Below are 16,009 nucleotides of genomic sequence, written 5' to 3'. Positions count from 1 at the left end.
GCTGCTCCAGGCACATCCCATGTCACTTTTTCCCCTCCTATTTGCCCAGTCCTGAAGGCAGTGGACTTTGCTACATCTGTTTGGTGTTTCCTGATGACCTTGACCAACTAGGTTGGTTGCAGTATACTGTATGGTAACAGCCTATAGAAATGTCATAATGCATCCCAGCATATTAAATTCCTGAAAAGTTATGCAGTTTATTAAAAAACTCACTGTTTATCTTTGCTTAAGTTAATATTTTCCAAAATTATTTGATTGTGAACCCCTTTTCCCTGAAGCATACCTAAGCCCATCTTACGGGACCAGAGTGGCCAATAGAATATTGTTTTAGAAACACCAGCCTGTTTTCTCTTGTCATCTAGATTTGAAGGCATAAGGAATAGATCTCTAGGCACAAAATCCAATAACTATAAAGAAAAAGCCTGACAAATTTGACAACATGCAAATTAAAATCTTACTGTGCAAGGGAAGATATGATAAACAAAGCTAAAAGATAAGCAATGAACAACAGAAAAGCAGAGGAAATTCTTGCAAAAGTGATACCTCAAAAGAGTTAATATTAATAATGCCTAGAGAATTCTGCAAACCAATAAGAGAAGAATCCCCCAAAAAGAAGAATGGAAGAAGGATATGAACAAGCAACTTAATAACTATAAGTATTCAGTAAGTGTAGAAAAGATGCCCAGCTGTGCTGCCAACCAGAGAGTTGCAAATTGTTCATCAGATTGACAAAAATTAAAAAGGTTATATATTCAGTGTTAGCAAGACAGTCAGTAAAAAGAAATTGGCCACTGCTTCTTTCAAGGTAACTTGAGATCTACTGCAGTTCACATGTATCCATTCTGATGAACTAGTTCCTCTTTGAGCAATCCCCCCTGCAGGGATTCTTACCAATACAAGGAGATCTATGTGTTAAATGTCATTTTACCACACATTGTATAATTAAGAAAAACTGAGAATAGCATGGAGCCCATCTGCAGGGGAAGGGTTGAAGGAGGTGTAGCATACCATTCAGGTACTTAGAATGCTGGCCAGAAATGAAGAGAGCACATGCCCGTGATATGGCATGCCAAGGTCACAGTGGCACATGGCTATCTGCAGAAAGCAAGTTAAAGAGCTGTGTATTTGTATGCATGCATGTGTGCGCATGCGCGCGCGCGCACACACACACACACACACACACACACACACACACACACACACAACACATGTACTCATGCATGATCAAAATCTGGAAGGAAATTCCCCACACTGTTAACAGTGGTCTCTTCTGGGAAGGACAGATTGGGGCTGAGATGAAAATGTGGGGCTTCAGGGACGATTTTCACCCCCGAAACCTTATTTTATGTGATTTATTTTTTGTATATCAAATCCATGGTACTGATAGTATAAATCATAAACAACAAAAAGAAAAGGATGAAGGGGTAGAAAGAGCTGGTATTTGAGGAAGGGGGTCATGCAGCTTCAGGGTTCCAAGGAGCAGATCTCGGAGCAGCCTGCCTGAATTTGAATCCTGGCTGACACTTGCCAACTTTTTGACCTTGGGTTAGTTACTGAATCTTAATGCGACTGAGCTTCCTTATCTATGGAAATAATATCTCCCTTGCAGGGCTGTAATTAAGAAGCTAATATATTCACAGCGTTCAGCACAGCGTCTGCCCCATTGTAAATTCTCAGAGAAGAGTCATCATCATTATTTAAATAAGACGCTTATTTGTGTATGGCTAGGAGTAAGATTTTCTTTAAGAAAGTAATTTTCATGATTTTTATTTGGGTCTGATTGCCAAAGGATGATAATACTGATAATAGAAGACCTACAGCATAGAAAATAAAAGAATAAAAAATGCATACTTCCATTCGATTCTGAGACATTCTTTTCCATCCATGTGACCTGCAAGTCCCTCTGCTGAACTTGGAGTCTGTCTGGTTGCCTGGCAAATGGTGCTGCTGTGCTGGGGGTGGGTGTGGCTCACGTCTCTGGATGTGCATTTATTACCTGGAAGGAAAGTAACAACCCAGCACAGTCGCAGCTTTTTTAGCCGAGCTGTAGCTCAATGCTTGCCCGCTATCATTTACATTCCCACTATTTTTTGCTCATTAAACAGACCATGGAGAGAAAATATAAATAACTCAGTCCAAGCCATTCTTGCCACCAGCAAATCAATTCAAGCACACTATCTTCTAAGAAGAATAAAAATGACCATTTATTGAACACGTAAAATATGCAGGAGGTTCTGCTAGATGCCTCATGCACATTCTTTTCTATTCTTCACAATCCTGCAAAATAAATATCACTTTTCCTCTTTTAAAGACATGGACTCTGACAATCAGAGAGGTTAAGTGTTTTGTCCAAAGCCACATGGCTAAGATGGTGTGCAAATAGAATTTGACCCCAGATCTGCATCACTTCCAAGTCTATGATGGTTCTACTGTATGATGGCAGCATCTTAGACAGAAGCTGGGACCTCTCTTTTATGTGCAGAAAAGTGCAGGCCTGGGTTTCAATCCACCCACAGCCTCGAATCATGTGGCAGGGTCCTGGGTGCAGGGTCTTTCAACTCTGATCGGTGTTGTGTCATAGAGCGTCCTCCTCACCCTCCCCGAATTGCTGGATGTGGCCTCACTCATGTTTATTTCATGTTCCACCCAGGTGGCGGCTTTGAAATACATCCCATCTGTCCTCCACGATGTTGAAACGGTCTTTGATGCAAAGTTACTCAGGTGAGAGCCTATGATGTACTTCCCCCGGTTCTGCTGTCAGCCAGGGATTCAAAGGGAAAGGAGGGCTCTTGTGGGGAGTTCCAGACGGGCGCTCAGTTCAGGGATAGGGTAAGCACAAGGCAGGAGCCTCGCCCGGGGACTCCTGCATGGGAATATTTACCTTTTGGTTTTGTTGTGTCAGACTTTGATGAAAACCATAAGCATCCCTGTGAAGCTACAGAAGGTAAACATATAGAGTAAGAGATGTTTGTTTGGGGCAAATGTTTCAATTGGACCTGGGCTTGAAGGTTGCTCAGGTTCTAGTCTTTGCCTCCTAAGCCCTATAGTGGCAAGGGGAGGACACCCTAAGGACACAGGGCAGACAATGGAGTTGGGCTCCCTTGTGCTTCTGCTTTTTAACTCCATTCATCTCGTGGATGAGCCCATAATTTTAATGTGATTACACTGGTGAAATAGGGGCCTTTGGATCTGATATACCCTCATCTTTTTTTCTTGTCCTTAAATTTGCTTGAGTTCCTAGATAACATAACAGGAGATGTTTTAAAAAACAAACAAACAAACACCTTTTTATGTTTAAATACTTTTCTGTTTGAAGATGGTACACAGAGTTCCCACGTGCCCTTCCCTGCTGTCCACAAGGCTCATGTTTGCATAACTGCCACCCATGGATTGAAATTGAGAAATCGTCCTTGGTGCAGCTTTTATAACTATACTCCAATATTCACTTGATATCATTGAGCTCCAATTTTTTCACAGATGTCCCTTTTCTGTTCACGTAAGATCTTTGCCAGCTCTTTCTTGTCCTTCAGCTTCAGGCTCAATGTTAACTTTTCAGAAAAGCTACTTCTGAATATTGTAAATCAATTAAATCCTCGCTGACCCCTGGCCCCTTGTTCTCTGACATAGCTTCCTATTTATTTCCTTTGTTGCATTGATCACAACATGTTGCTTTATTGGTGCGTCTCCACTGGAATGTAAGATCCATGCCAACTGGAACCAAGTCTGTTCCCATGACTCTCATTTCTCTGCATGTTGTCTGTCACATACTAAGTAGATGCTTAATAAATACTTGAAAGGATGAATGAATACCATCATGTTTTTTTTTTTTTTTTTTTTCTGGAAAGCTGACAGGGACTGTTATTCTGTTTTGAGATATTTTTATTTTTATCTGGAAAGAGCTATCTCCTTTTTGATGCCCCGAACTATCTGCAACCCACCAATTTTTCACAGATGTTCTTAAAGTTAAGGACCTTTTTTGATCCTAAGACGTATCATAAAGCATTTCGAAGCATAAGCACTTATAAATAAAATGATATGCTAATGAAGTTAGCACTTGGTTTTCTTGTTGCTTTGACTCTCTAGCTGCCTGACCTTGGGAAAGTTAGTTGACCTTTTTAAAGCTTATTTTTCTCTCTTGTAACATTGGGGTGAATATCCTATCCAACTATAGAGTTCCGAGGTTTAAATGGCAGCGCATGCAATGTACTGGGTATGCAGTAAGGACCCAGGGTTGATGGTGCCACTTTCAGATTTTTACATCTCTTCAAATGCTCTTAACACTCAACACCAACCACAGCTGACTCATCTTTGCTGGAGGCTTGCTGTGCCCCTGAGCTCTGTCAGGAACTGAGGGTCTGAGGGGAGCAGGAGTGACCCTGGCACCCCAGGAGGCTCTGTCAGTGCTGGGGGGCAGGATGCTGGGTCTAATTTGCTCTCCCTGACTCCCATTTCCAGCCAGCTCCTCTATGAGTTCTACACCTGCATCCCCCCTGTGAAACTGCAGAAGCAGAAAGTTCAATCCATGAACGAGATCGTCCAGAGCAATCTCTTTAAAAAGCAAGGTGAGTGCAAGGCGTCTGGGTTGGGTGAGTCCTCTTTTTGAATCTGGCAGGAGAGGGCGACCTGTCTGGACACTAAAACATCTCTCTCTTTTTTTTTTTTTTGTATTTCTTAAAACACTTTATTTTTATTTTTTTGGTTATTCACAACATTACAAAACTCTTGACATATCATATTTCATACATTCGATTCAAGTGGGTTATGAACTCCCATTTTTACCTCAAATCACTGCTCCCTTAGTCCACACGAGGGTGCGAAGTGGAGAGTGGCTGCCGGCTCAGATTTTAGAAGCTAAACTGATTTGGGGGATTCTTAGGTTGCAGTGTTTATTTTTCTTGAGAAAAAGTAATGGGGCAGTAAATTTGGAGACGCGTATATACCTTAGGTCATTGAGGTATGAGAAGATTTCTCTCTGCACGATTTACTATTGCTGTCTGTAACCTGAAGGGAGGTGGGCCGGGTTCCTTTTAAAAGAACTGATCTTTGGGAAGTTCTCAAAACTTCAAGGATGTAAGAATAATCTGGAAACATTGTTAAAATGTGGATTCCTGGGGCCCAGCTCAGAGATTCTGATTGAGTAGGATTTGTAGGGTCTCTTTTATTTTTTAGCTTTTAAAAAATGTAAATTATTCTTGAATAGGTAATACATTTATATGGATCTAAATGCAAAGATATGAAAAGGTGCCACATGAAAGGTCCCTTTGGACCTGTGTATGACTGCTCCAGGGCCTTCTCCAGAAGAAGCCAGTCTTCCCAGCCTCTATGTTTGCTTCTGTAACCCTCCTTGGATATATAATCAAATAGATGGGCTATATTTTCTCTCTTGGCTTTTTATCATTATCACTCAAAGGAAGCTATTAGGTAATTCCTCTGAACTTTGACTAATTTCACTTAATGGCATCTTTTGGAGATCAGGGAATGACAGGATTTAAACAGAGTGACTGTCCCCTTAAACTGGTAGCCCGAGTCCTCTGACAAGCATCCTATTGTCGAGAGACTAGGGGTTCTTGTTTCTGAGGCCAGTGAACTAGATGTCCAGAGCTCCTCCAGATGTGATGGGGGTGGGGGGCCCAGAAGTTCATTTTCACCCCCTGGCTCCTTTCTGACAGCAGTCTGCATTCCTGGATCATGCAAAACGGAGCGTGCCCTGTGCCCCTCTTTGCTTATCTGTTCAGAACCTCGCATTCCTCTCCCCTCTAGAAGGGTGAAAGGATGACTTTGGAGGTCAGCACTGTTTTTTTTGGACCCTAAGACCAGCCCTTTCCAATTTTAAATTCCTCTGTCCACACTGATGTCAATAATGAAATGAGACACAAACTGAGAAACTGAGGTCTTAGAATCCAGAGGCTCTGCCTGGCCCAACTGGAATTTATTCAGGGAGTGAAGCTGGAATATTTATGTAAAGTGCCTGGTAATCACAGAGACATTCAGAAACCACTTCGCTGTAAAGGTGTTTTTCTTGCCCAGTCTTGGTTAGCATGGTGCATCCTAAATTGCTGTCTGGATCCTGTCCTGGGGTTAGGGTAGGAGAGAGACACACGGGGAAGGCAGGTATTCCTGTGATTTTCATATTCGTGTGTGTGGCTTCCTGACCATTTAGGCGTGAGAACATTTTAATGCAACACGTGTGTGGTTGGTTTGTGCAGGGTGGTTTGAGCAAAGTGATGAGACTGACCTTGGTAAGCCCAGCTGCCCGTCTTCCATCACTGCTGCTTCATAAAGGGAGACGTTTGTGTTTGTAAGGTTCTGATTTCCACATTCACCTGAACTTCCCCTCACTCCGAAGGCCCTGAAATATGCCTGCCTTTTCCTGCTCTGGCAGCCCCTGCTGGGATTTGGGGTGGTGTCACCATTGAGACAAATGGAGTCCAGTCCTAGAGATGTAACAAGGACACCTCCAGCTACACGTGGCATTGCACAGGTGGCAGGGAGCTGGCTAGTTGGCTCTCCTTCATTGTTCTGAGCTGCCATTATTATCAGGGGTCCCGCTTAGCACGGAGGCCAGATGAAGAGTGAGCACAGCCCAGACTGGGCATGTGTGTCAATCCCAGCCTGTGGAAGTACGAGTAATCCCTCTCCTGGAGCCCCCTCTCCTGGGCTGCGAGGGGCCCCCCAAGGGCTAACAGGGTCACAGGGCAGCTGGCCAGCTGCTGCTTCCCAGTCCTGCTGTGCGGCAGCTTTAGATTCTGTAAAAACCCTCTGATTAATATTAACCGACAGGAGGCCAGCCCTATTGTTGTTCATGGTGACAAAGGCAATGTAAAATTCCTACCTCCAAATAGATCCAGAGACTGGGAACAGGCAAACAAAGTACCCTTGGGTCCCTGCTTTCCAGAGGACACAGAACATCATGTGTCTACCCATCCCTGGCGCTGGAGGGTGGTGGGCTCTTGGGCTCAGCTGTCCCACTCTTTATTTGCTAAGTGAACCCTTTACTGAATTGACCCAGAGGGAAGCTTCAGCTCCTCCCCTTTCTGAAGGGCTCAGTTCCAGATGGACAGGCTGAGTTCATGGACACCTGCTGGTGTCCACTGTTTTGGGGCGAGTGTCTACCCTCATACCCTTCACCAAGGTGAGCTTGGTCCCGCTGGCCAAACTCAAGCTGTCATGAATGCGTCCTGTTATTCTCCTGTGAAGCACCCTGTGCCTTGGGACAGAGCTGCTTTGGGCTACTCTCATGTAAGTGCCAGATGTGCCAGCTCCTGGAACCTTGTTGGAGGCATTGGCTTGTACTCACAACCCTCAGCATTTGTGTGGACATCCAGCAGAGGGGCCAGGAGGTTGTAAGCACTCTGTCAGATTTTGGCAGGCTACCTTATTAACCTCTCTTTGGGAGGATCCTACACAGAGGGGCCCAGGGTTTACTGGTTATGGGCACTGGCACTTGGGTCATTTAATTTAATTCCTGGATCAGTCCCTTATCAGCTGTGTCACCATGGATGACTTTAGAATTTTTTTTTAGTTGTAGATGGACACAATACCTTTATTTTGTTTATTTATTTTTATGTGGTGCTGAGGATCAAACCCAGACCCTCGTGTGAAGCGAGCGTTCTATTGCTAAGCCACAACCCCAGCCCCCATGGATGATTTTTTAACCTCTCTGATCCTCAGTAAGCTCATCTGTAAAATGGGAATAATAAAATAATGTCTGACTTAGAAGGTTGTTCTCTATGATATGTCAAGAGCTTTGTAATGTTTTGAACAACTAATAATAATAATAAAAAAAAGAAGGTTGTTCTCTAGGCTAGTGAGATATATGAGGCATTTAAAGAACTTAGTGCAACATCACTTTCAGCGCAATGTTCTGTACAGAGTGATGACTTTCACTGTTCGTGGTGCAGATTTTCCCTCCTGCAGTCTCTCAGCCACTATCCTGACCTTTAGATTCCTTGTGATAAGCGAGTCTCCTCCTGTTGCATAGCTGCACTTCACCCTAAGCCCGGACTCTCCCGCTGCCCTGGAAGCCACATGTTTTTCCTCGGGGGTCTGGAGAACTTGGGACTTGATGAATGAAAGGGCCTGAGTCTGTAAGTTCTTCCCATTTTTGTTCCACCTCCCCAGAGCATTTTTGCAAAAGGTGGTGTTTGGTATTTTTAGAAGGAGGCTGGGCAGGGGAGGGTTGGTGGCCTCTCCCTTTGCTGTTCACGTTGCTCCAGGCCTTACCATACTCGTGTGGTCCTGGACACTTGCCAGCCATCCTCTCTGGTGGTTTGGCCTTGGGACTCTTTAAAGAATGGAGGCAGCCAGCCTCCAGTGGCCTCCACTCTTCTTTGCCCTGCAATCTTGAGTCAGCTACCCAATCCTAGAGCATCTTCATGTCCTCTCCTGTAACATGGGCACAGCCACAGGCTGGATTGCTGGATTGCCTTGCAGGCCCGATGGTATGATGTGGCTTGTTAGCACACACCATGAAGGAGTGAGTAAGGAGTAGCCAGTGGTAGTGGCTCCACATGGGGTGGCTTCCTTGTGCGAAATGACCTCAGAGTTCAGCGGGAGGAGAGCTGAGAATCTATAGGGATTAATCTCTGTCCTCTCCAACACAAGCTCAGACATGCCCGGTGGCTCCGAGGGGAGCAGGGAGGATTAGATATGCCCCCAGGAGGCTCTGAGAGGAGCCCGCGAAGAAACCAAGCCTTCTGCACCGTTGGAACGGATTTGTCCCCACGAGAACCTCATCTCTAAGTAATGTTGTCTGTTTCGTCTGATGCTAATCAGATGCGCCATCTGGTTCAGTGTAAACTGCTTAGAATCCACACTGCTCACTTCTCTCCTCAACCTCCAAACAGAGGGAGGGGGAAAGCACACACACGCAGGAGTGAGCTGGTGAGGATTTGGAAACGCTTCCCATGTTGATTTCCAGCTACCAGGACTCCTCACTGGGGACTTTGCTGAGTGGCTGTGTGGGCAGCACACGCGCCTGAGCGTCCTCCTCGGAGCTGCAGCTGCCTCCTCCTGCCTGCTGCTTGACCATGGCCTGCAGTATCTGCAGCAGCTGCGCCTCAAGTCACAGTTCACGGTGGCCAGGCGGCTGTGGGGGGAGGGGAGGCCGAGTGTGCCCAGTGCCATAAGGGCTTTATCTTTTCCAGTATTATTGCAGCATCAGGTTGGGAAAAGAGCAAAGTCCCCTGACTCTAGTGATGGCTTTGCTTGGTGAGCTTTTATAATGTCACTGAGCCTTAGGTTCTGTGTTTGAAATATGAACAGGAATGTCACCATGAGATTCAGAACATCCTTCTTTCTGATCCTGACCTGGTCACTAATTAGCTGGGTTCCTTTAAGCAAGTAGCCTCTCTCAGCTTCAGTTTCTTTAGCTACACAACTGTGATTAACTTTGTAGCAGAACAACCAGCAGGAAGCCTGAGATGTACTAGCTGCCCATGGAAAAGCTTGGTCACAATAGCAACCACAGCAAAATAATGACATCAACAGTATCTTTAAAGGACAGACATGTTTATTTAAGTGACAACTCTGTAACAGATGCTGTATGGCACATAAATATGTTATATTCTTACAACAACCCCTATCTTATTATAATTGGGGAAACTGAGGTCTAGGAAGTTTAGTAACTTGTATCCCGATGAGACCAAAGGCTATACAATGTTTTACGTTATTAGCATAATGATTCTGCAGTCACAAATCAGTGGGTTTTTATAGCAGATTCTCAGTGGGTTTAACAGTGTAAAGGTTTTTGTTCCTGTGCAAAGTCTGGCAAAGGTCGTGTGCCTTTTGTCCTTTGTAAAGTTGTGCCAGCTGGTCCCCAAGGCCTCCCTGCCACTGGGGGAGGAGAGATGGCAGAGAGAGGCACTAAACTACCTGGGCCTGGAAGTGATGCCTATTGATTTCACCATGGTGCATTGGCTGGGCCGTGTCACCTGAATCCAGCCCAACTGTAAGGAATGCCCAGGAAATGTGACAATGGGCACTCTCTCTGCCTTTGGTAGCAAGGGTCAGAGCTGGATTCTGAGTATAAGTGATTTGAATAACAAAATCCACCTTCCTCCACAACCCCAGGCTTTATTCTTATTAGGAATAAATAAGCATTTATTCCTTGGGACTTGGTTTTCTTCCATTCCCCACCACCCACACCTTCCCCAGTGCCGGGCAGCTGTCTCTGACAGATGTGGCGGGGGCAGCAGGAAGAGGCCTCGCTGTTGACTTCGCCCAGCCCAGTTTGCCTGAGCAGTCAGGGTGTCAGCAGGCTGCCGAGTTGGGATGTCAACGTCAGGCTTGGCCACGAGACTGTTCTGCAGGAAGAGGCCGCAGGAGAAGAGAGCCTCCACCCCTCAGGCCACGCGTCAGCCTTACAGCGGCCACTACCTCTCGCCTCACCTTACACAACTGGCACTGCCTGGAATTCCCTCCACTGCCTCTGCTCCATCCTGTCCCCAGGCACACCCTGCAGGGTCTCCCCCTCATCCCTGTGAGACCCACTGGGGTCCAATCTGCAGCCACCCCCCTGGTGGCCCAGGCATTTCTGCTCAGACTCATTCAACACTTCTTTGCACCCCTGCTGTAGGTCAGGCCCTGGAAAGGAGCAGGCAGACAACTGTCCCAATTCTGCCCCCAGCTGTGTGTCCAAAGAAAGCGTAGTTTTGTGCTTCCAGTCTAACTTTCTTCTAGTCTCCACCTCACTCTGTACTGTGGCCACTTAAGAATTTCATTTAGTGATATCTTCTGGTTCTAGGTCTAACAAGTATTAGATTCAAAAGAGTTCCCTCCCTCTTTCCCAAATGGCTTCGGGGACCGTGTCCCAGAGACTCAAATAGGAAAGAGAAGAAAGATGCTGCTTTTGCCTTCTTCAATGTACCCCCTTGGGGATTTTGCCTGAGAGGGGATTTGGGGACACTTGTATCTTGTGGCTTTGGGTCTTGACACCAGGGGAAAGGGTGGCTGATCCATCCCCTCCATCCTGTCTTCTTTCTTTCTGAGGGGGTCTCCTCTGCTTCCTTCTCTGGCACCATAAAGATGGAATGGTATGGCAGGTGGCATAAAAGTAGAGAGTTTAATATATTCAAAATGGTTCCTGGGATTATAAACAGGACAAAACAAGGTGTTTCGCCTCTGGAAGAGGGATTTCTCCAACCTTGATGCACCTGGGGAGTGGGTTCAAGCCCTGGAATCCTGGAGCCTGCACCAGAGATTGCAACTCTGGAGAGGGGGAGGGACCACATGGTGTCAGCCGTCCCACAGGTGCAGAGGCAGGTGGCCCTGACCCCTCTTCAGGCTGAAGCATAGCTCCAGAGCTGGAGAGGGGGAAGGAGGGCAGCGTGGGCAGAGTGAAAGGCTTCCTCAGGGCACAGGTGAGGGCAGCCTGCACCCGGACCCCGCCTCCCTAGCATTTTCATTCATGCCACTCTGGGGCTGACTTGGCCAGCTCTTAAGGGTCTGGGAGGTACCTGATTTCTTTTTGTGCTCAGTCTGCTTAGGATTTGCCACCAGCTCTCAAACACTGGTCTGTGGACCTTGACAATAAAACACACCATTATCAAATGACGAGTGTCCCTTAGAAAAAGGAAAGAAAGGACAGTTGTGACAAACTGGAGTGGGCACAGCCTTGATTAACTATACCTCCTCACTGGTCTGCACAAGGCTGCTTTTATATATATAATTTACTACTTTATTAACACATTTAGTATCCACACACTCACTACCCAAAGCAGAAACTAGAACATCACCAGTCACCTCTGCGTAACCAGAGGACTCTGCCTTTTGCCACGGAGGGGACGGCATTCTGGAATCATTTGTCCATCACTCTGCTGCTTTGTTTCTATGTGATTGGACAGCACATCTCCCTCATGTAGGACCAGTGCTTTAGTTATTTTGACTTTATAAAAAGGGGTTTTGAACTATTGGTATTTGGGGGAGCTTTTTTCATCTATTATTCTACCGGGATTCATCCGTTTCACAGGTTGCTGGAGTTTGTTGTGTTGACGCCGGTAGAAAATTCCATTGTTTGAACAGATCATAGTTTATTTCTTTGTGCTTCCAATTTTAAGCATTTGGTTCAATTTTTTTTTTTTTTTCCGTTGTAAGTGTCGCCGATAAGAACATTTTCGTCTGTTATAAATGTGCAAGAGTCTCTTTGGGGGCTGTAATTGCTCAGCTTTGCTTTGCAAAGGGAATCTGAATACTTGGCTTGAGAGAGAGTGCTAAACTATTTCCTGAAGGTGGCTATGCCAATTCTGTGTCCCCCCAGCTGTCCAGGAGATGTCCTGTGGGTGCACATTCTCTTCAACTTGGGTGTCACCCAATTCTTAGTTCTTGCCAGTAAGATAGGTTTAAACCATGTCATCATGCTCTTGATGCACACTTCCTTGACCACCAGTGACACTGAGAACCCTTTCTTATGCTTCTCTGCCACAGGCATGTCACTTTGGTGGCACGTCTATGCTAGTGTGTCACTTCTGTGGCATGTTTATGTGTGTATGTCACTTCCGTAGCCCATCTATGCAGGAATGTCATGCCTGTGGCATATCCATGTGTACCTGTCACTTCTTTAGCACATCTGTGTGACACTGTGGCATGACTTATATGTATGTCATTTCTGAAGCACATCTCTGTGGGCGTGTAACACCTGTGGCCTGTCTGTGGGTGCCTGTCACTTTTGTGGCATGTCTATTCACATATTTTGCCCATTTTCCTCTTGAGTTAGTTGTATTTCTTTTACTGAGTTGCAGCATATTTTATGTATTCTTCATACTCATATTTTGCTGATTTTGTGTATTGCAAATATCTTCTTCTATTTACAGCTTGGCTTTCATTTTAAGGTGGGTTTTATGGATAGAAATTTTTTGAATAATATTAAATTTATCGATCATTTTAATGGCCAAGTCTTGGTGCATCTGGTTTAAGAAATCTTTCTGAATTCCAAAGTAAAAAAATGTATTCACTTCTATGTTTGCTGAGAGTTTTATAATTTTATTTATGATACACAAATTCTTGATCCATCTCCAGAGCTTATGCTCTGTACCTGGGATGAGGTGGGGATCTGATTTTGCTGGTGTTTTTTTTTTTTTTTTTCCTTTGACCATATGTTCTTCCCCAGCTTTGTCCCTTGGGCCATTTCTCCTTCTCACCATGCTGCAGTCCTTCTGCATTTCTGGGACAACACTCATCCCAGGAGGCTGAGGGCAGGGAGGCCTAGCCTGATCCAATCCCTCGTCTATGGTGTGTAAGGCCTCGGTGTCGTGCCCAGCTGAGGACTGAGGGTCAGCAAGTTCAACATCACCTCCTAAGCCATCTCCAAATTAATCTCCAGTGTGATGTGAGCATCCTGGGAACTTTGCACCCAGACATGACACTTGGCCTTCCCTAGGCTCGGGTTTGCTCATTACACACACACACACACACACACAAAATTATTATTCTTGTGGCAAGACTTCACTGGAGCCCAGGGGGCAGTTTCTTGCAGAGTCTCCCAGTGTTGATGAAGATCACCGAGCAGGCACCAGGACAGCCCCGGCCAACACAGCAGCAGTACTCGCATCCGCTACAGCAGCAGCCCTGTGTTTGTGGAGTGCACTTTAGATGTCAGCACTGGCTACACAAATGCACGTCGCATCATGAGTGCACACTGTGCGATCTGGGGCAAGCCACCAGTCTTCCCTAGAGCACTCTAAATGATGAGGTTGAACATGCTTTTCCAGACAGAGGTCCTATGGCAAAAAAATCTACCATCAAAAATAGCATCCTCGGATCCCAAGTGATAATACTTCTGAATATGTTTCACCATTTAATGGCAAGAAATGGGGCCCTTTTATAGAAGGTTTTTGGAGTAAGGGGAAATCGTATCATGACTTCAAGTTCACACAGCCAGTTATTAGCACCGCCCGGCTCAACCCTGGACAAGTTCAAAGGATTGAAGTGCTGGAGCCAACTCTGTTTCTTCAGGAAAATGCCATTGAGGCTCGAGGACTTAAGCTTCCACTCGCCAGGGCATTTAGAGCCATGGAGGTCTTCAAATGGGGAGGCCACTTTGCCCGTCTCCACTGCTGTGCCACACGGCCACAGCCAGCTCCACGCTGTCCTGTCCCCACTCTGGAGATCAGAGGCCCGGCCTCACATCTCTTCCCCTTCTGTGTGACTGATCGCAGGCGGCATTCCGAGAAGGAAACCTTCAGATCCAGAATCAGAGAAGACAGAGATTTAACAGGCTGCAGAACAAATCCGAGAAATTTATTAAAGTGTTCTTTTTCCCCCCAGATCTTAAATATATATATATTGGCATAAAATCAAAGGGAAAAAAATCCTCCTTGAACTTCCAAAAGTACCTAGAATTGCTGCTTTTAATGACATTATAAAGTGCAATAAATTGGGGAAGGAAAAAAATCCCAGCCCACTTCTTTAACAGCTGCCTGAACCACCTCTTCTATAGACATAGAACTGCTCCTGCATCTTTAAATCCATGTTCCACCCCATTCTTCATATTAGCAGCAGCACATATAATTAGGGACTTACATTTACCCTGTAAATTCTTATAAGGTTCTATGCTTAGTCCATTTTTTTTTATTGTTTTCCCTGTGAAATTATAAGCATGGCTATTTTGAATTCTGGTGAGGCAGGTCTTAGAATGAGATTTTTATGTTGATCTGTTTGTTTGATTTTGCTGTCCCCCCCCCCCCTCGGCCCCCAATTCTTCCTACAAGAGGAAGAAGTTTCCGTAAAACTACAGTATGGGTAAATTGAACACCAGCTGCTGATTCATTCAGCGGAGGCAATATTTATCGAAAATCTAAAACTGTAGCAGTACCATGACAGTGTAAGAAACATGAAAATAGGAAAGAAATGCAGTTATACAGAATTTTATGGCCACCGTGGATGTAACCATTGTTTTGTGCCAGTCTCAGGGTTAGGCTTTTCATACTTATCTCATTTAGTTATGATGTTCTGTAAAGTGTAGGCATTCCTATCCCCGTTTTACAGGTGAGGAAACCGAGGGCCAGACAAGCTGGGATCCCCGCCACCAATCCACGTGGCGAGGAATCTGGCAGAGTCAGCCATCCAGCCGGGGTCTGTGTGATTCCCCAGTTTGTATTCTGAATCTCTGGGCCAGGAGGAATCTGGAACAAGGGTTTCTGCCCCCAGGGGGCTAGAGCACTACCCAAAGTCTGCTCAGCTGCCCACCCACACAGCCCAGGAAGGCCACATAAAGGAGTGAAGGGCAGGGTCCTGGTTATCAAATAGCCATCCCAATGTCATCTTTTGTTCATGTTGATGACAGAGGTTCTCCACGGTCTGTTAAACATGTGGAAACTTTCTCCACAAAGTGTGGTCACTTTCATTTTTTCTCTTAAACACAGTACATTTGGCTGTCATTCATTTCCTCGTCTTTGACAAAGATGAGTGTACAGAGAAATATTTCTCTACCTAAGGAAACAGGAGAGGAAATGGTACAGCTCAGCTCTGGGAGATAGGCAGTAGGGAGTGGTGGGGACCAGGGGGAAGTCAGCGCCCCCTGCTGGTTGCTGTGTCTATATGTGGCTCAGCACTATCTTTACAGAACATCATAATTAAATGATCTTTCCTTTGGTTTCTAAAAGAAGTTCTCCAAGTGGGTTCTTATGTGAAACCTGCTGATTTATTTTTTTAATGATATATAGTTGAAGCATAACCTACATATACACCAGGACAGTAACCTCTGGTGTAAATTAATAATTTATTGAGTTCATAGGGTTTTAATACACATCTAGGATTTTAATAAATTTATCATAAATTTATTTTATGATACATTTCATAAATTATATTATGTGTATATATAGCCCTGTAAGAATGTTTGTCACCAGGATTCAGTGAGAATGGTGCCTTTGGAACATTAGGGACAAGTTCATGGAGGAGGCAGGATATCACATGTTCCCTTGCCAATGGGGCACAGACCACACCAAGGCTGTGGCAGGCATGCTCTAAAAGATGCTTCCAGAGTCAGGAAAAATGACATTTATCATGGAAGTGA

General features: G+C 45.2%; 1 protein-coding gene across 3 annotated transcripts in view; it reads left to right on the top strand.

The window, feature by feature from the left end:
- The window catches only part of Dock2 (dedicator of cytokinesis 2), a 400,432-nt gene that overhangs the window by 99,998 nt on the left and 284,425 nt on the right, over positions 1–16,009 (top strand). For all 3 annotated transcript variants that reach the window (XM_027938544.3, XM_071611997.1, XM_034636841.2), the window contains exons 24-25: positions 2,651–2,721; positions 4,456–4,562. In XM_027938544.3, coding sequence (XP_027794345.1) covers positions 2,651–2,721; positions 4,456–4,562 — 178 coding nt within the window. The remainder of the gene's footprint in view (positions 1–2,650; positions 2,722–4,455; positions 4,563–16,009) is intronic.

This window comes from Marmota flaviventris, chromosome 5 (assembly GCF_047511675.1).
Source record: "Marmota flaviventris isolate mMarFla1 chromosome 5, mMarFla1.hap1, whole genome shotgun sequence".
Taxonomy (NCBI): domain Eukaryota; kingdom Metazoa; phylum Chordata; class Mammalia; order Rodentia; family Sciuridae; genus Marmota; species Marmota flaviventris.
The sequence above is the reverse complement of the archived record's forward strand: the minus strand, read 5'-3'. Positions and strand labels throughout refer to the sequence as shown.